The 20,277-nt window shown below is 36.1% G+C and overlaps 1 protein-coding gene across 1 annotated transcript; it reads left to right on the top strand.

Moving 5' to 3' along the window:
- The first annotated feature begins 207 nt into the window (after positions 1-207).
- Positions 208-19,545, top strand: LOC120852200 (PEST proteolytic signal containing nuclear protein). Its single transcript, XM_040225627.1, has 5 exons — positions 208-662; positions 5,673-5,887; positions 8,593-8,667; positions 12,215-12,270; positions 13,553-19,545. The coding sequence occupies exons 1-5, from the start codon at positions 536-538 to the stop codon at positions 13,677-13,679; spliced, it is 600 nt and encodes a 199-aa protein (XP_040081561.1). The 5' UTR covers positions 208-535; the 3' UTR covers positions 13,680-19,545.
- Positions 19,546-20,277: the final 732 nt, after the last annotated feature.

Raw genomic sequence — 20,277 nt, 5'->3', positions numbered from 1 at the left:
ACTCTTTACCACATTAAGATTAAGAGAACAATTTAGCATTGGATTACTGTTCCAATTAAACAGTAGTGGTGATTAAACGATATAGGGTATGACACAAGGGGGCGCTCGATAAACGTGGATTTCCCTTTTAAGTAGGAAAAAGAATTGGTTTTTTTTTTTAAATAGGTACACATGATCCAGCAAAACCAGAATGAGAGATCCATAGGTACACATGATCCAGCAAAACCAGAATGAGAGATCCTGCTAGCTTCAGCTGCAACCACACCTCAGTTGGCAAAAACCTCACAAAAGCTCACCGTTTCCAGGGTTACGCTCTCACCTCTCACTTTTCTCAATCCGCCCCTCGACCAAGAAAATCTAACCGACCCCTAGCAAAGCCCCCATAAACTGGCTACAGGACCACCCAACCTACCCCGCCCTTCCCTCATAGGCGGCTCGCTGATGATATCATATCCACTTCCGTTCCTGAAAGGGCCTCTCTTCATTCTCTACGGTCGCTCTAGGCTGACGCTTCCACGGCTGGCTCTGAAGCTCAATGGTTGCTGGGCGGGGCCGTGACGTCTTTGGCGTGGCTGCAGGGGAGGCCGCGGCGGGGAAAATGGCGGACGGGAAGGCGGGAGAGGAGAAGCCTGAGAAGCCGCAGCGAGCTGGAGCCGCCGGAGGTGAACACAACCCCAGCGTCGCGGGCTATGTGGGATGCTCTGAGCCTTTCTTTGAGCTTCCCGGGGTGGGGGGAGTAGACTGGGGCGAGAATGGGCGCATCTGGCTCTCACCCGGCCAGGTGCTGGGCCCAGACGAGCCCCGGGCACGCCCGGAGCGGCCCACTGGGATCCGGGCCCACATCGCCTCCTTACCAGGGAAGAGCCGGTCACTGTTCGTCACCTCCTGGCCCCAGCAGAGACCCTGCTTCCGAAGAGAAGGGAGATGGGCACCAGAAAGGGGGACCGAACTCGGGGTGGGACTCGGAGTGGCGGTGCCCGAGCCGCTACCGCCACACCGGAGACGCACATCACACAAAACGCACACGCGCGCTCACTCAGTGCGAGTCACGGAGCAGTGACCGCAGGAACTGGCCGCAGGCCGATTTTCCGACGGTGCCGGCCTCTCAGTTACACCTAGGAGTTAGTTTGCTGCTCCCTTTTCACTGAGGAAGTGGACTGTCCTGGCCTTTTTCATTCCTTCATTTTTAAGCCTAATACTAATCCTGTAAGGGCTGGGTCGAGGCGATGGAGGGAAAGAGGAATACCTTTGCCTGTCTCCTAGTTTAATCTTTGGGGTCTAGGATTAGGGTTTGATTGCCTTTCTTTGAACCGTCTGCCTTTTATGTGCTAGGCTGTTGCCAGCCAGCTGCCTGCCAGATATTTAGGTGGCTAAATAGGCTAGTGTGACTCTTCCCTATTTGTTACGATGTCAACTCAGGTTGCAGCTATCTTTATTCTGTCACCTCCAACCCTCTAAATTTGGGTCTTGTGCATTAAGGAAAAGAAACATCATGTAGTCTCTCTAGCTTTCCCGTCCCTTTGTCCTAACAAGGCTAATTTAACACGTGCGAGCTGATACTGTCTTTAGAACGTTTTAAGTACCACACTGTCCTAACTCTTCAAGTCTTATCCCTGAAAGTATTTAATATGAGAAAATACATAAAATTAGTAGTATATGAAGGTAACTGTTAGGACCTCCTAACAAGTTTGATGTGAATTAACTTGGGAACGAAATTGAAAAGAGGTGTAATATTTGGTTACTTTGGACCCAGAACTTCCTTTTTTAAAATACATAAGGTGCTGTTAGTTGAACCCAAACTCCTTTCACCGTTTCCACTCCCCTCCCTTCTTTTTTGTTGTTGTTTTACTAGTAAAACAGCTTATGAAACAACAGTTTAAACCATTTAGTACTACCTCTTTAGCGGCTTTTTGTGGCCAAAATTGGAAATTACCAAGTAAAGTTACACTTAAAAGTTAGTTTGAGGAAAAACAAAGATCTGTAGCCTAAAAAGCCTTATCTGACTTTTAGACTACCATTTAAGAATGTTTTTTTGTCTTGAATGAGAGTAACTGTTTAACGTGAGCCAAAATGTATCTTGAGGGAATTCCCTGGGGGCTTAGCGGTTAGGATTCCCAGGGTTTCACTGCCTGGCCTGGGTTCAGTCTCTGCCCGGGGAACTGAGATTTCACACCACACGTGGCTGAAATGGCCAAAACAAAACAGAAAAATGTACCATAAGTGTCAGCATAATTCCACTGTGTCATTTATCCACCACCCTTTCAGTTAGGGATAATTTATTCTGTAGTATGAGTATTGGTGTTTCTGTGTTAGCATATTTTTGTGATGAGAGTGATACAAAATTACCTTTTTTGCTAATTGCTATCAAAAGTTGTCTCCTTGTTAGTGACTTAGGCTGATATTCTTTAATAACCTCTACATAATTGCCTTGAGTGTGCTTTCCTTTATAAGAAAATAGTAGTTACATGTTAACCATTTTTGAATGACATGTTTTTAATGAAGTTGTACCAAAAAATCAGTTAAAACATTTATGCCATCCATGGATATTGCTCAACTGATAAAATTTTATGGCAGGTAGGCACTATTTAACACTTAGCCAGTTTGTATTGTAGGGGGAGCTTACCTAGGGATTTTTCTGATTTTTAACTCATACTGAACAGTCCATTAAATTGGAAATATAAGTATTTTTTTAAGAAGTTAACATGAATTTATATTAATAAGAGAAGCTACTTACTTGAACTACCTGCTCTCACCTTTAAGGGGAGGGATAATGTTAAGGGTTAGGCTTTGGGTAGCTTTTCTCTTTTTTCTTCCTTTTGGCTAAATTTTTGTAGCTCCTTGAAACAAGTAGAAATTTTAGAGCTATTCATGTTGTAATCATACTCACCACAAGCTATTTTATGCTTCTAATAACTACGTTAATGAAATTGACATTTCTTCTGTCAAGAGGGTCTTGAATATATTCTCATTTAAACTGCACACCAGTCCTATTAGAGACATAGATGTACACTCTTTTTTTCAGACAAGCTACCAGAATGCAAATAGGTCATGAAGGGTATCCTTATGGACTTAAAACTTACTAGGTAATTTTTTCAAAATAAGGTACCTTTTTGACTCCCAAGGCCAACCTCTCCTCCTCAACTATTCAATGAAAGACGAGAAAAAAAAAAAAGCTAGTACTGTGTGTAGTTTGATTTCACATTAACTAATCTATACATTTTATTTGCTCAGAATACAAACTAGATAAAATCTCTTATTTAGATACTCCTTGATAAAGAATCTAATAATTTAATAACTGTCCATGTTTGTTATAAAGTGATTTATTTTTTTTAAATTGCATATTTTTTCACTCTTTAAAATGTAAGTCACATTGCTAAGATTTTTCACATTACTAATCTGTGACCATTCAAAATTTTGTTTTCCACAGTGCCAGAATAGAAAACATCTCATTAAATAAATTGAAAACAGCAGTTCATGATTACAAGCCCCACCCGCCCAAACAACTGCTAAAGTAGTACATGTATTTAAGGGAAAACACTTAATGGACTTTAAAACACTTTATAATGGTCTTGATAGTTTGCCTCTTCAGATGACAGGAACACAGATGTGGATAAAATTTGAGTTGCTAGCAGTTGATTAGTTAATTGTAGTTTTCTCAACTCCTCTGTTCATGTTACCTTTTTCTAGAGCAGTAATTATAGAAATCTTCCCCAGATATCATAGGAGTGGACAGATAGTATTACGTTCCATGTGTTAGCACAGACTAGTTCAGTTAGTTGTCACACTTAATGTTGTTCTTAATATTATAGTAATAACTATCCTTTTCACTTTTCCTCATATTTATGCTTTGATTTTTCTAGATTCTTTGTTCCTGAACTATTTTTTGGGTAAAAGGATTCCTAGAATAGATAGGTTTTAAAAGAACCAGAAATTTTGACTAATGATAGCCCTTGAGTCACAGTTCAAAGAGCAGGGTTACACTAGAATCAAGACTAAATGTTCTTTGTGCTATTTGTTTTGATGTTTTTCAGAGTTTGTGACTGCACAAACTTGTGCCTTTAGTGGTGTATAGATTGCTTCTATATGTAAATTCAGTGTTTTTTTTTTAATGTGTTTCAATACATAGAGCCAATAAGTTTTCAGTTTTAGCTGTGCCAGTCACAGAGAAGTAGTAGTTATGACTGTTCGGGTTTTACTGTAAATTCATACTTGATTAAAACTCTAAGGATACAGAATAAAATTTGGCATAAATGATTTTAGTGATAGACTGAAAAATAATGTTTGCATAATACTGTCTTTTTAAGAAATTCTAAATTGAATTCTATATTTCAAATATTGAGTAGCAATGTTACATTCTTTGGGTACTTTTGTAATTTTATATCTAAATAAGTGAATTCAGACAGCCATTATAATGCTCTTTCCTTCCTAAGGAAATCCCCAAACCTAATACTGCTTAATTTCTCCCCTACGTTGTTATTACAACTTTCACCCCTTGTCTAAAAGTAATAAAGAATTTCTTTTATTTTCCTGTAAACAAAATCAAATGTTCTGTTCAAAGTGCTAATTAATTTAGCTACCCCATCATTCCAAAATTATATAGATTGGGATCTATAACCTCTTGTCCTTTATTATTCGTCAGTCTGTTTGATTTCCCCTTTTCCACCCATTCTTGCTTTTTGTCATGTTTTCCAAACTGTTGTCAGGGTCATTCCTTAGAGAATCTTCTCTTTCTCCATAAATATTCATCTGGTGTACATTGTACAGGGTAAATTGGTAAACTTGGGAAAGAAAATATTTAATAATCAGCCAATTTTCTTCTGTCTTGCTTCCCAGTATGTTCTTAAATAGCCTGCATGTGTAACGTTCAAGGTGTTAACTCATTTCATTTGTTAATATAAACAAGCAAAATTACTGAAAGACATCTTGCATTCCATGTCTACATGTGTGTGCCTTCTGTTAGAAATTATCGTTTTTAGCTCATCTTTTTTTATGATGAAAAAATAATGTGTGAACCTAAATATAATTGTTGATCACTCTTTAAGAATAGGCTAAACAGATGATAATCAAGCTTTGAGAGTAGAATTAAGTTACTAAAGAGGGGATGACCTTGATGTCTTCCTTGAAGTTCCTTTCTAAAGATTGTGTGAAATGTTCATGAAGAACACGTCACTCAAGAAAGTTACTGCAGGCCGTACTGTGTAGTTTGGGACATAACAGGCTGATCATAAAAAGGTACTTTGTATAACTAGTAGTATACTATTGAAGAATATTAGGTGTTTTATTAGTCAAATGTATTCTATGTTGTGACATTGCCAACAAACCAGTTCATGTAGAAGAGTCTGTAGTTCTTAATTTATGAAAAGCAAAATTCCACAGGTAATTAGATTATTATGCAACGTAGAGTGTTTAGTTGAAGGGTCTTTTGTGAACTCTATTTTTATAATTTTAAATTGCTCTGTATTTTATGCTAGTTAATTCATGGGAGCCTCTTCTACTGCCACACAATCTCAGTTCCTGCTGTATACTCTAACAAACAGTGGAAGAGACTGTTGGGTCAGTAGGTGACAACTGCAGAGGTATCTTCCTTATAACGATGCTTTTTGAGGTTGCTGCTCCCATCAATCTGCTCAGTAAAAATAGCTCATCTTGGTAAGTTGTTTCGACTTCACCAGGACCTGAAGAAGAAGCAGAAAAACCTGTGAAAACTAAGACTGTTTCTTCCAGTAATGGAGGGGAAAATTCCAGTCGCAGCGCTGAGAAGCGATCAGCTGAAGATGAAACTGCAGACCTCCCAACAAAGCCTACAAAGATCTCCAAGTTTGGATTTGCCATAGGTAGTCAGACGACAAAGAAAGCCTCAGCCATATCCATCAAACTTGGCTCAAGTGTGAGTTATTTTATATATTATGTTTATAATGGGTCTTAAGGATGTGTTTAGGAAACCTGCTTTTATTGGATTATAAGTATAAAATGATACATTGGTGCATGAACTTATAACATGTAAGTATTTAAGAAATTATTAGGATATTCAAGAAAAGTCTGGATGAATTACAACTCCAGCTGTTTTTTAAAAAGGATTGGAATATGAGAAGGAACAAATACTGTAGGGAATATATGACTAGCTTACAATTTCCTAACTTGTGCAAAACCTCTGAAAAATGTTTATCTTTTAATTCTAGTGATATTAAAAAATAGTATCTCTAGAAATCATTTGTGTCATAAAAGATAAATGTTAGTAAGGTACTGCTTAATAAGAGCTTCCTGATTAACTTACTTTGGAACTACAAATGGATGTTGAGTATTAAAACCTATGATAATAGTCCTTTGTAGATCAGCTTTTGATTTCTTGTTTTCAGATGTAAACCTTAAATTAGTACTTATTAAGTGTTGAGTGTCTGGAAAATAACTGAAATATTAGATTGAAGCATTAGACATTGGACTATTTCTGATCTACATAAGTGATAATTTTCCTGTGATTCAACTAAATAAGTCTCCTCTTTAAGAAAAAGGAAATTACTTTAATAGCATATTGCTGTTGACTTTAGAAAATGGTTATACATTCTTGTGTAAAAAGTATAATCCTAAAATTGCTTTGGTTTATTCATGTCCTGTGAAAATTAATGCTCAGTTGCCAAGTACATACAGCTTGATATCTTCTTTGGATGTTCAAAGATTTTTAAATAGATCAGGAGAAAAAATATGGATCAGATTCCTACTAGAGTGCGTGTGTTTGAGCTACATGTCTAGTTTTTATAAAGCTACTGTTCCTTAGAACCCCCACTCCTGCCATATGCTGTTTTGCCTTTTCTTCCTTTTTGTAAAAAATTTAGTCTGAACAAAAGGCATTCGGCTTATAACTTCATTATTTCATGATTCTTCTTTCTACTTGAGCTGATTCTTTTGGTTTAATCTGTTTTTTTTTTTTTATATATAACATTGCATATACCCACCTGCATAAATATTTACTTTTTTTGATTGTCGTTAAAGATGTGGTTCTCATGTACAGTTCTCATATAGGTGTTCCCCTTGGTAATAGATTTTACTGTGGTTGAACATACCACATAAGTCAGATACCCATATCCCTACTTTTTCTAAGTCATTGAAATGATTTAGTAATTGCTGATCATTTTAGTTAGGAAGGTTATGCTTAAAAAGGCGTATTCACTAAAACTTAAACCTTTAGAAAACAAACTTTTTTTTCATAAAATAAACCAAAGTGTAAACATAATCTTGGTGAAGTGAGATGTAGAATGTGAAAATAGTTGCAACTGTTGCTTTTGATTATATGATGTGAAAAGATAGTCAAACAACCAGCGAATACTTGAGTCTTATGTTGTATGTAAAACATCAAATACATGACATGTTTTAAGAGTAAAGAGTGTTTTCTAGAGTCACTATGCATAATTTCCAAATGAACATTTTCATTTCTTCAAAAGTACACACTTTATAAAGATGTTTGTGTTATATAAGAGGGATGGTTAATTTTGTTTCAGCAGCTCAGAGATGATTTTATTGGGGAGGTGATGCTAGAGCTGACTTTAAATACAGGAAAGAGGCAAAAGGACTCAGATAAAAAAGAGTTTAATGCAGGGAATTCCCTGGCAGTCCAGTGATTAAGATTCAGCGCTTTCACTGCTGTGGCTTTGGGTTCCTTGGTTGCAGAAGAGCCCACAGAATGCGCAGGGTGCCTATGCAAAGGCAGTTTAAATGTGAAGCTACATGATGTGTTCAGGAAATCGTTCATTGTTACCAAGTGTTTAGTAGTTAAATGGAAGGATAGAAAGCCCTCCAAGTAAGATCATAGGAACAAATCATAAAGGACATAAAGGTCCATGAGAAAATTTGGTTTTAGTCTTTAGGTCCTAGAGGAGTCATGGAACTATTGTAGATGCTTTCAACAGATTTGCATTTTAGAAGCAGTACTCTGGTACTAGTATAGAGAATTAGAGGGATAAAAACAACAGAAGCCAGGAAAATGGTAAATCTAACATAGTTCAGGCAAGAAATGTTACGGGGCCTTAGGTGTTGGTAACGTGGTAACCAGTAAGCTGAAAAGGCAGGGGGAGATTTAAGTCTGTTTAATAGAGATCTAGTTAACAGGACCTCACGATAGAATGTGCAAGTTGAAGTAAAGGTTTTCTGGCTTGGGTCCTTCATGAGCACTTCAGTACCCCTTGGGTCTCTAAGTGGCACTGTCCAGTGGAAGCCAGCTGATAGAGAAAGATGAATCTTGGTGTCTTTCTCAGGGTAATCTGTGCTTAACTTTAATGTTACTATGGGCAAGTGTTGATATTCATTTTCTCTTAACCTGTGCTAAGTACCTTTATGTAAATGATATTAAATTATAGATCCTAACTAGAAAATCTTTGACAGGAGGAAAACAAATGGCCATATGATTAATAAAGTAAAATCTACTGTTGATAACCCACATTTTCAAAAAAGAAGATGGATTTCTCCAAAGTTTGTTCTTAGTTCCTTACTATATGTTTCTATGAAAATGTAACGTTGCATCTTTGAAGATGTTATTCCTGTCGTTAAATAAGCCTGTGTAAACATTATGTGATGATACTCTTTCTAATGTTTCTTCTTCAGAAGCCTAAAGAACCGGTTCCAACTCTTGCTCCAAAAACCCTTTCAGTAGCAGCAGCTTTTAATGAAGATGAAGATGTAAGTTGATAGCTAGTTTTCTTTGTTTTACTTTAACCTGTTCTTTAGGACAACATTAGTGGCAAATTGTCAAGTTATATTAATGGTACTAGTGAACTTTTTTTCTTGGCAACTCTTAACAGTTTGGGTTTGTGTGTGTTTTTTCTTTTTTTTTTTTTTAATGACATCTGCACAATCTGGATATTTCTAGTAATTTGGTTGGGGGATTATTTAAAATAGACTTTGAGGGGCAAGGAACTTAAATCAACAAAAGCTTATTATGAGTAATAATACATATGTGTGCTATGAGTACCTGAGTAATAGCTCCCAAGAACAATTTGGATAAGAATTAACCTTCAGAGGAGCACAAAACATGGGGCTGGAGTGATTGGCAAGAATATTTAAGAGAAGAAATCTGCTGCTGATGATGCTGTTGAGTTGCTTCAGTCATGTCTGACTCTGTGCGACCCCATAGACAGCAGCCCATCAGGCTCCTCTGTCCCAAACATTAGGCAGGGTTTTGACAAACCAAGGAATACTGTTGTAAATTAAGATACCAGCTTTCAAATCATAAGTGGTAATGCTAAGCAGCTGTGTTTGACACATGGAGATTTTGTAGAAATTTTAGGCAAGGATGAATATGGAATGATCGAGACTCAATAGGTAAATACAGTGGTTATCACTGTATTCTCCCTTGGACATTTACTCACTCTATACATTTGATTGCTTTCTGTATGCTAGGTACAATGAGATTACAAAGACAAATCAGACGTGTTTCTCTAGGAATTCAGCCTAGCAGTACAGGGACTTACACATAAAACGGCCCAAGATAAAATCAAAAGTACCTGAAAAGATGAAATCATATAAGAGATTTAGGTGAGGAATCGAGGCCAGGTAACTTGATGCATGCAGTGTTGTGGAAAGACCACTGGACTGACAGCTGGAAGACCTAGGTTCTTTTCCTGTCCTGTCCAGTTATTAACCAATAGAGAGCCTGCAACTAAATCAGTTTACCTTTTGGAGCCTTAGTTTTCCAACTTGTAAAGTGAAGGCTAAATATAGATCACAGGTTTTTAACCATTTCTTAGAGTTCTGGGGCTCTGTGGAAGTGTCTCAGGAGCTACTGTGGTATTGCACACTTGGTCGCTCAGTTGTGTCCGCCTCTTTGGGGAGTCCAGTCCCCATGGACTGCAGCCCACTCAGGCTGCCCTACCTTGCTCCAGGCAGGAATACTGGAGTGGATTGCCATGCCCTCCTCCAGGGGATCTTCCCAGCCCAGGAATCAAATTTAGATCTCCCACACTACAGGCGGACTCTTTACCCTCTGAGCAACCAGGGAAGCCCAGGAATACTGGAGTGGGTAGCCAACCCTTCTTCAGGGGATCTTCCCGACCCAGGAATCAAACCGGCTAACAAGCATGACTCTATAGTCTCCTGCTGCTATTTCATTTATGTCTGCTCTCTTATCTGTTTGGTATTTGGAAATCCAAGTAGTATTTTGTTGAGGAAAAAACTTTTTATGTCCCCTTCCCCCCCAAAAAATTTTTGAAAAGCATCGACTTAAATTTAATACTTTCTTTCATGTCTAACCAGAATTCTTAAGAGATTATGTAGCATTTTGACCTCTACAGATTATGTCAGGGAAGGACAGTATAGGAAGAAGGGAATAGCATGTGCAGAAGTAGAAAGGCTGAAAATTGTAAGCACCTACATAATGCTTATGTTGAATATCTAACAAATTGAGTCTTTGCACATATCTTTATTTTACCTTCCATGTATCCCTGTGAGTTGTGTGTTATGGTTATTCTTATTTTACAAATGGAGAAATTAAGCTATGAGTGCATGAGTATGTGCTGATGCACACAAGTGTCATCTAGAACTTAGAACTAGAACTTGGCTTTCTGGCTTCTCATCCTGTATTCTCTTCCCTGTTTTTAAAGAAATTTTAGACAGGTTCAGACAGCACTCTTTCTGCCATAAGATGGTAATGATCCCTGGCAGTCCAGTCGTTAAGTCTCCACACTTCCACTGCAGGAGGTGTGGGTTTGATCTCTGGTCAGGGAATTAAGATCCTGCATGCCTTACAGTGCTGCCAAAAAAAGGAAATAAAGTCTTTATTTGATTCTTATTTTTCTGCAGAACATAGTTAGCCTTGGAGATACATCTCAGCCTGAAATATAGTGGACAGAGAATATGTTCATTTGTTTAATTTTGAAATTTAAAAATACTTTTTCAGTTCTGTCCCTTTAGTTTCTTTTAATTTTGTAGAATGTTCCCCAGTTTGGATTTGTCTGATGTTCCCTTATTATTAGATTCACATTCCCCTTGGCAGGTGTACCACAGAAATGATGCCAAGTTGTCAGTGCATATTATATCAGGAGCACATGGGTCAATGTGTCCTGTTACTGGCAGTGCTACCTTTGATCATTGGGTTAAGTGGTGACTGCCAGATCTCTATTCTGTCAGATTACTGTTTTACCTTTTATAATTAAAATTTATCTTGGGATATGTTTTAGGAATACATGAAAATACCTAACTGCTTAAGCATTCATTCATGAATGTTAACATTCATTGAAGATTGTTACCAGAATTAGTTCTATTATATTTGCCAAATGGTGATTTTTTTTTTCATTCTTTCCTCCTATGTTTATTAATTGTCTCACTTAAGGAAGAGCTTTTCCTTATTTATACAAGCGTAGCCTATTCAATAGGCTATAATGCTCAAATTGTCCCAGATTTGACCAGTAGAAACCTCTTTAAGGTGGATCTTGAGATGACTGCTTAAAAAATAATATTTATCTCTCTCAGCAGTAACATTTACACGTTAAAACATCTAAAAGACACTTGTCACATTCTTTTTCACCAGCTGTAACTGGAAAAGCAGTAAGGAATGAGCTTTCAAGATGTCTTCACAGGAAAGAAGACATTTTTGAGAAGGAGTGATACAGTGAAGTGGTTTAGAGCATTTTTTTTAGTGTCCAGCTGACTTTGGACATGTTAACCATACGTACTTCAGCTACAACATTTGAATGATGACACTCATCCCGTTTGGTAGGATTGTTAGAGTTTTCAGAGATAGTGCATATTAAAGCATTTAACATAACATGTAGATTCTAGTAAACAACTACTTTTAGTTCTAAAGTATCAGGTTTTTACCAGAATTCTTTGTTTTTGCAGATTCAGCACTTGAAGTATAGGTTTCTTTAATGTAGTTAAAATTAGATACTTTTTTAACCAAAATTTACAGTTGGATATAAAATTTAGCATTATTAGTATCAAGTGATTTTAATATAGTTGACCCTTGGCCAACACAGGTTTGAACTGCATGGGCCTATTTATACACAGATTTTTTTTCAGTAAACATGTGCTACAGTACTACACTATCCCAAGTTGATTGAATCCTTGGATGTGGAACGATGGATATGGAGGGCTCACTGTAAAGTTATACACAGGTTTTTGACTTGAGGAAGTTTGGGTCAGGGGGTGGTACCCTTAACCGCCCCCTGCATTGTTCAAGAGTCTGCTGTATCTATTTGCAGTCATTTTTTTTTGTCTCTTTTTTTTCCAGAGTGAACCAGAGGAAATGCCTCCAGAAGCAAAGATGAGGATGAAGAATATTGGAAGGTATAATTTTTGTATAATATTGTAGAAAATTATAGTGAAATTAAAGCAAGAATAAATTTCACATAGTCTGTCAGTGTTCAAGCTTTTCTTGCATATTTGGGCAAAACAGTTTTGTTTTCTAATATAGCAGTATATCTCTCCTGATGAGAGAAAATTCATATTTTAAGAAAAAATAGCAACAATATAATGCTATTTCTTTTCAGATACATGTAATCTATATTTCTTCAAGTAAACAGAAATGTTTCCGATTTAAAATTTTTTTCAAGTATAAAGAAATGGCTTTCACTCATCTCACCTACAGTAGCATTCCCACCACTTAATCTTGATTGTATGTGCTCCTTTTTCCTTGTAATATAGATGCTAAATATCAAAATAAGATAAAAACCATCTTTAAATTTTCCTGTTTGTTATTATGGAGATAACATTAATTTCATATTAACATGATATTCAGTTTGTCTTTGTGCATAAATGGATAACTCAGGTCAGTAAGGAAGCTGCACTTCAAAACGGCCTGTACCATGTCCCCGTTTCTAGCAAATGTGTATTCTCCCAAGAACTAAGTGCTAAGTCTTTCAGCGTCAGTCTTAAGACTTTGCCTTTGGTTCCAATGGGAACAGTGCCAGTGGCTGTCTACCGGCCTCCCTTTCATACAAGACTCTAAAGTAAAAAATACATCTGACATTATAACCAAAATATAAACCAAATCTATACCTGCATATATCTATACATTTAAAATCAAAGCATGTTCATAAAATGACAACCATTTTATGTGTGATACATCTTCATTTTTTTTTTCTGTTTCATTTTTTGTAAATACTGGTGGCAGGTCACCAAATTGGTTTAATGACCCTGTTAACGGGTTACATGGAGAAGGAAATGGCAACCCACTCCAGTATTCTTATCTGGAGAATCCCATGGACAGAGGAGCCTGGTAGGCTATAGTTCATGGGGTTGCAAGAGTCAGACATGACTTAGGGACTAAACCACAGTGGGTTAGAAGCAACTGTTTTTAAAACTATAGTGATTGCCACCTTTAGCTGTTTCGGAATCACCTTAAATGTTTGTTAAATCTACAAATTTACCTGGCTCCTCCTCAGGCCCACTGAATCTGAAATTTTAGGACTGGGTCTGTAGGATGGGTATTTTTAAAAAGATGTGTAGCAACTTCTGATGTTTGGCCTCCATTTATAATGGGTGCTAAACAGACATTTTGAAAGAGTTAAAAATATGGCCCAAAAGTCATTATATAACATTTTAAATAAATTTCTTTCTTTTAACACAGGGATACACCAACATCAGCAGGACCAAATTCCTTCAATAAAGGAAAGCATGGGTTTTCTGATAACCAGAAGCTATGGGAGCGAAATATAAAATCTCATCTTGGAAATGTCCATGACCAAGACAATTAAATGATGTGTTTTGAGATTGGGGTGTGGGGTGGGTGTAAAGTTAAAAGGAACAGTTTCCTTTTTTAAGGAATGGTATAAGACTATCTTTGGAGCCGCCTTTTTTTTCTTTTTCTTTTTTTAAATATTGAGTGATACACTAATAAATGAGAATTTGAAATTAGAGGTAATTTATGTTTTATATACAGATTTCGAGACATTTACTAATTTTGTAGTTTCATGTGATTAGTTTCCAAAGGTTACAGATACTAAAAAATTCAGAAATGGTACCTTTCTAAGAATTGCATATTTTTTTAGACACAACTATTAGCACATTAGGAGGGAAGCAAAAAGTTGTCTATTTAAACTGTAGGCAGTTACTCTCTAACTTAACTCCCTTATTAACCTAAACTTGTCTGGCTCCCAGGAACAGCCTTATAGAGAAGGGAGTATTGTATTGGGAGGAAAATGTTACTGGACTATTGACTGAGAAAGTAAATTAGATAAAATACAGCCTTTTTTTTTTTTTTTTCCTAATGGGCATTTGTTTAGTTTCACATCATCATTAACTAGTTATTGCATTGCTATCAGTGGATACAGATGCTTAAGCTCTTTAGAAAGAACATTTTAAAATTTTATATAAACTGTTGAGTATTTAAAATAGCCCACTTCATTTTAAGGGTCTTGTCTACCTTCATTAGTCTTCAAAAAACAACCATTTGCTACCAAAGTAAATCAGTATTTTGAATGTGCTTCTCTTGATTTTGTTATTAGCTAGTTCCTGTAAGCATTTCCACCAGATCTTGAGGCAAATCATAAGGAAGCTGTTTCTTTTAAAATAACAAACCACCACCAAAAATTTAAATGTACATAATAGTTAAATGTTTGGCTGTTGTTATTTTTTAAAGGGTATAAACACCAAAAAAAAAAGGGGGGGGAGCAACATTGTATGAAGATGGAAGATAAGAAAGATGCACTTTCTGTAACTTTATCAAAGCATTTATGTTACTAACTTGTGAAATCCAATTTGATTTGAACTTATTAACAGGAATTCTTATTTAGCACAAAAATATGGTTTACTTTAACTGTATACTTGCTAACCAGTGGCCTCTCAAAAGCACATTTTAGATACTGAAAATGAAGAAAATGCATCTTTAAACATATTTTATGGAATCTTTGACCACATATACTTTGTTACTCTATGTGTTGTAGGATTGTGTTTATTTTGTATTTTTGTATTGTATATGAATTCTTTTTTAATGTGACAGTTAAACACATCTTTTAAAGCATAGACACACATAGAAGAAACATATGGTATAATGATTTCCTTGAAAACTACAAAGTTAGATTTGGAGGCAGCTTCAGACTGTTTGATTGGTGGTAACTACTTGCTGAGCTCTTTTAATAAGTAATAACTCCAGAGAAGCAGCCTGTATATATTCCTAATACTTTGTTCACTTGCATTTGAGATTAGAATAAGCCCCAAGTAAAACAATGGAAATGTATATAGAACTATTAGTTCTTACTTTCATGATTTAATTATATCAAGATACATGAATTTAACTTGCTTTAATGTAGGCAAACTTTCCATTTTTGTTCATTTTAATGTTTATGTTGAAATAACATCCCTCTCCTACATTTCATTTTCTTGACTCAAATATCAACCTATGGTCAAGATGGGAGAGAGAAACAACTAAGATGATTGTCTTTACTAAAATACCAATAAATTTGTCAAACTCTATTAGTGTTGTTATTTTCTGTTCCAGTTAATTGTTGCTGGGTTTGTTTTAAGCAAAGAGACATGTTATTATTACTGTTGCCCAGATTGTTGGCTGAAGTAATGGGAGATTTAAAATTGTTTTTTGGAATCTACATAACTGAGCACATAGTTCGAGAGCATTATGATATCTCTGGTTTGAAGAGACTTAATCCAAATTCTCCCCTCCCTCTACTGCCAAAATGTCATCTAGTATGTGCTGTAGTAAATCCTAGCCAAAGCATATCTTCGAAAAATCTTAAGTGTTAGAAGGTATTCTGTTACTAGTCTGCCATTGATTATCTCTGAATATTTTCTTAATGTTTATAATGCTCCTGTCCAATAGGTCAGGTCTTAGTAAATGAAAAGATTGAACTACATTTTAGAATTAAGATTCTAGTTTAATTACAAATGAAGGCTATGAATTTTTTTTTTATAACTAATTATCAAGGTTAGTTTGATACACTGTGGAGCGATTTTTCAAGTTACTTTCTTGCTGAGATGAAGACACTTTTTAATTTTTTTCAACTTCATTTTGAAAAAATTTAAAACCTAGAAAACATTGAAAAATATATGAAGTATTTCCCTTGTTCTTCTAGTGATAACATATAACCACAGGACGATTGTCAAAATCAGGGAATTAACATTATTAAAATACTGTCACCTTTTACTATTATTCTACAGACCTTACTCAGATTTCACCATTTGCTCCACTAGTGTCTCCCTAGTTGAAGATATTGTTTAGTTGTCATCTCTCTTAAACTCCTTTAATCTGGGACTCTTCGGAGTTTGTCTTTTATGACCTTAGACTTCTTGAAAAGTACAGGCCAATTTGTAAAAGATCTCCCAGGTTAGGGTTTCCCTAATGTTTAAATTGTTTAATGCACTTTTGGCAAAAGTAAAGACACCTGGTGAATACTCAGTGCATCTGCAAGCACATGATGTCAGTTTGTCCTCTTCCTAGTAATGTTAATTTTGACCACTTGGTTAGGGTGGTATTTGCCAGATGTATCCAATGTCAAATTTGTAATTTTTCCGTTTAGTATCTTACGGGAAAATTATTGTCTCATATTTCTCATACTTTGGCCCACTAATTGCAGACATTCATGGTTTTTGTTTCTGGGTTTTTTTTCCTTAGGCTTTTTATTGAAACAGTTAGTGTAGGATTTGCCAAATGATGAGTTTTCTATTTTCATCTTTCCTTCTACTTTTAGTAGTTCAAATTCTGTTAGGAAATTTCCATCTGCATTCTTTATTCAAATACTGTGTTGATAATGGGCTCATATGTTTTTATGTTATTCTATAGGTTACAGTGCATTACTATATTTTATTACTCAAACTCCCACATTTGCCCATGCAAACCCCTTCGCATTGACCCCTGTGCCTTTTTGACATGTCACCATTCTTAATATTTTCTGGCACCAGAAGATGTTCTAGACTCATCTCGTATTTTCTCTTCTCTAACCTTAGAATCAATGATTTCTGTAAGCATCCATGGTTCCTTTCAGAACCTATTTAGACGCCAAAATCTGCACTAAGTGTACACTTTGGTACTGAAGTGTCATTGCTTCCAGACTGCTTAACAGAGCTAGAAAAAAATGTATGTATGTATATATACATCTCTATCAATTTCTAGATCTGTTAGGTGTGATGTATTTGTGTCTGTTAATTGTATGTGTATATGTATGTATATACTATGGATGTATCTCCTTGAGTTCATATAGATACTTCCATTACAACACCAACACCAGATTCATTCTAGTCTTTCTCCTTTCTTATTTATTACTCGTCCAACAGTTACTATTATAATCTTTTCACTTATTTGCTTAATTTCTAGAATACACAAGATAATTCCAGGGTTATTCATAATTTCCCAATGAAAAACTACTAACCAGAGTACAGTATTTGTATACAGTTCCTTTATAGTATTAAAAGTACATAAAATACTGGTTTACAAAGGTTATTTGCTCCCCCTTTTAGGGTGGTTGTGTTACTCACTTGTAATGCATTTGTCTGTCATAATTCCTGCTCACTCCTTGTTAATGTTATTTGCAATATTGTCCCTCCCTATTCTTTCTCATTCTCTTCCTCCTGTCCTTTCTATCTTGTTTGCACCTATCCCCTATAAGTAATCTATCTTTGGTTTTTGGTTTATCCTTGTTTCCTTTTGAATAAATGAATAAATGGTTGTTTATTATATCTCCTTATTTCTTACATGAAATGTAATATAGTTACTCTTATCCTCCCCACCCCACCCCACCCTACCCTTTATAGTATATCCTGGAAACTATGCCAGTTCATGGAGATCTATCTTTATTTGCTTTACACAGCAGTAAAAATTATGTATTATAGGTTTCATGTGTGTGGGCTCAGTCATTATGTCGTGTCCAACTCTTTTGTGAGCCCTCTGGACTGTAGTCCACCAGGCGCCTCTGTCCATGGGATTTCCCAGGCAAGAATACTAGAGTGAATTGCCATTTCATTCGCCAGGGGATCTTCCCAACCCATGGATCAAACCTCTGTCTCCTGCCCTGGCAAACAGATTCTTTACCACTGAGCCACCTGGGAAGACCATATTATAGACTAACATACTATATATTACCATGATATATAATTCATATTGCCTTTCAAAAAGTTTTACCACAGTTTTTCAAAAATTTTTAAAGGCTGCATAATACTCTACTGCGGGAATATACCATAGTCAGTGCAATTATTATTTGTATGGGCATTTAGGTCATTTCCAGTGTTTTGCCATTATAGTGCTGTAATTGAACAACGTGTACACGTGTATTTTTTTATTGGGATGTATCTTCCTTCAGGTAAACTCCCATAAGTAGGATGCTGGGTCAAAATATACATATCTATGCATATACATATACATATGCATATCTATTCTTATTAGATATTGTCAAATTCTCCTGAAGGATTGTACCAGTTTGTTTCCCCACCGGAAATGTATGAGTGCCTCTTCCCACAGCCTTGCCAGCACAATGTGTTTGCCATGCTTTTTTAACTTTTGCCATCTCTGATAGGTTTTTTAAAATGGGATGTTAGAGTAATTTTAATTTGCATCTCTCTAGAGATTCCATGGTCAGAGGAGCCTGATAGGCTGCAGTCCATGGGGTCGCAAAGAGTCGGACACAACTGAGCAACTTCCTTTTCACTTTTCACTTTCATGCATTGGAGAAGGAAATGGCAACCCACTCCAGTGTTCTTGCCTGGAGAATCCCAGGGATGGGGGTATCTGGTGGGCTTCCATCTATGGGGTTGCACAGAGTTGGACACGGCTGAAGCGACTTAGCAGCAGCAACAGCTATGAGATTGAATGTCTTTTCATAGGTTTAGGGGAAGTTTGAGATTCTTTTTATGAACAGCCTATTTCATTCCATTTTATTATTGGGTTTTTGGTCTTTTCTCAAATTTTAGGAATCTGTCATTTTTTAACTTTATGTATTCTATAAATATTCTATCCCAATTATTAGTTGCCTCTGGTTTTGATTATGGAATTCTTTGTAATACAGAAAGCTTTCTTTTTTTATATATAGTGAACTTTGCTTATTGCTTTTCAATTTTGTTAGTAGTTAAAAGCCTTTCTCTATACTGAGGTCAAAGATGCATTCACTGTTGTTTTTGTAGTACTTCATTTTAAAATGTGTTGTTTCATTTTAAAATTTAAAGTTTCCAAATCCACTTGGAGTATATTGTGCATTTGTGAGATCAAGATCTAATTTTAGTTATATCTTTATGATATTAAGCCATCCTAATCAGAAGTAGTCTGGTTTTGTATTTTTGGGGTGTTAAATTTTTTCTCATAGGTTTGCATATTTCTTGTTAAATTCTTTCTTAATAGTCATCTTTGTTGCTATTAAAATGAGGTTTTCTCTATCATGTGCTGGTTATTTCAGGATATGAAGGCAGTTTCTGTATGTTAGTTCTGTCTCCTGCTATCTTACTAAATTCTTCAAGGTTTTATCATTGATTCTCAAGAATTTCCTAGGTGTACCATAATATCATCTGCAAAGAGAGATGACTTTATCAATTTTTGTGGTTATTTTTGTCTAATTGTATTCCTTAATACCTCTAATACGATATTGAATAGTAGTAGAATAAATGGATATCTTTGCTTTATTCTCAGAGGAATGTCTCCAGTGTTTTAAATAAGCCCCTGACTTTAGGACCAAGGTAAACATTATGTTAAAAACAAAACATAAATTCCTAATTTTTTAAAAATAAAACATTTATTTGGCTGTGCCAGGCCTTAGTTACAACATGCTGGATGTTCAGTCTTTAGTTACAGCATGTGAACTCTTAGTTGCTGTGTTCAGGATCTAGTTCCCTGACCAGGAATAGAACCTAGACTCCCTACATTGGGAGCGTGGAATTTTAGCAACTGGACCACCAAGGAAGCCCCCATAAATTCCCAGCTCTCCTAACAGCTTTTATCAGAAGTAGGTGTTGAATTTTGTTGAAAGATTCTTCAGCTGATTTTATCAGTGAGGGCAAACTAATATCAAGAATTGTTAACATTAGAACTCTCAGATGTAGTAGAAGTAGCAACTGCAGGTAGAAACTAACTACCCACAAGGCTGAGACAATAAGTGAATAAGGTAAAGACATCTCAGAGGAGGGGCTTAGAGGCTGAAATTCAGATCTTTGAGGAGATAACAGCTGCTAGCTTCAGGGAAGAGCAACATACCAAGCTTCCCATCGCCACAGTGAAGACAAATTTTGGAAACTCATGATTGAACTTCTGCATGAAAAGTCCCTTGGTGATATGTAGCCCTTTACCCCCACAAGAATCCACTGTTAGTAATAATTAATTGGTTTTATTTACATTTTACTTCATTTCCCTATACTTCACAAATT

The sequence above is a fragment of the Oryx dammah genome, unplaced genomic scaffold (genome assembly GCF_014754425.2).
Source record: "Oryx dammah isolate SB20612 unplaced genomic scaffold, SCBI_Odam_1.1 HiC_scaffold_2, whole genome shotgun sequence".
In the NCBI taxonomy this organism is placed as follows: Eukaryota; Metazoa; Chordata; class Mammalia; order Artiodactyla; family Bovidae; genus Oryx; species Oryx dammah.
The sequence above is the reverse complement of the archived record's forward strand: the minus strand, read 5'-3'. Positions and strand labels throughout refer to the sequence as shown.

Bases quoted from the DNA above. Each gene is read 5' to 3' on its own strand.
- LOC120852200 (XM_040225627.1), top strand. From the start codon at position 536: ATGGTTGCTGGGCGGGGCCGTGACGTCTTTGGCGTGGCTGCAGGGGAG. The intron at 663-5,672 runs GTGAACACAACC...CGACTTCACCAG, and splicing joins GCGAGCTGGAGCCGCCGGAG to GACCTGAAGAAGAAGCAGAA. The intron at 12,271-13,552 runs GTATAATTTTTG...CTTTTAACACAG, and splicing joins AGGATGAAGAATATTGGAAG to GGATACACCAACATCAGCAG.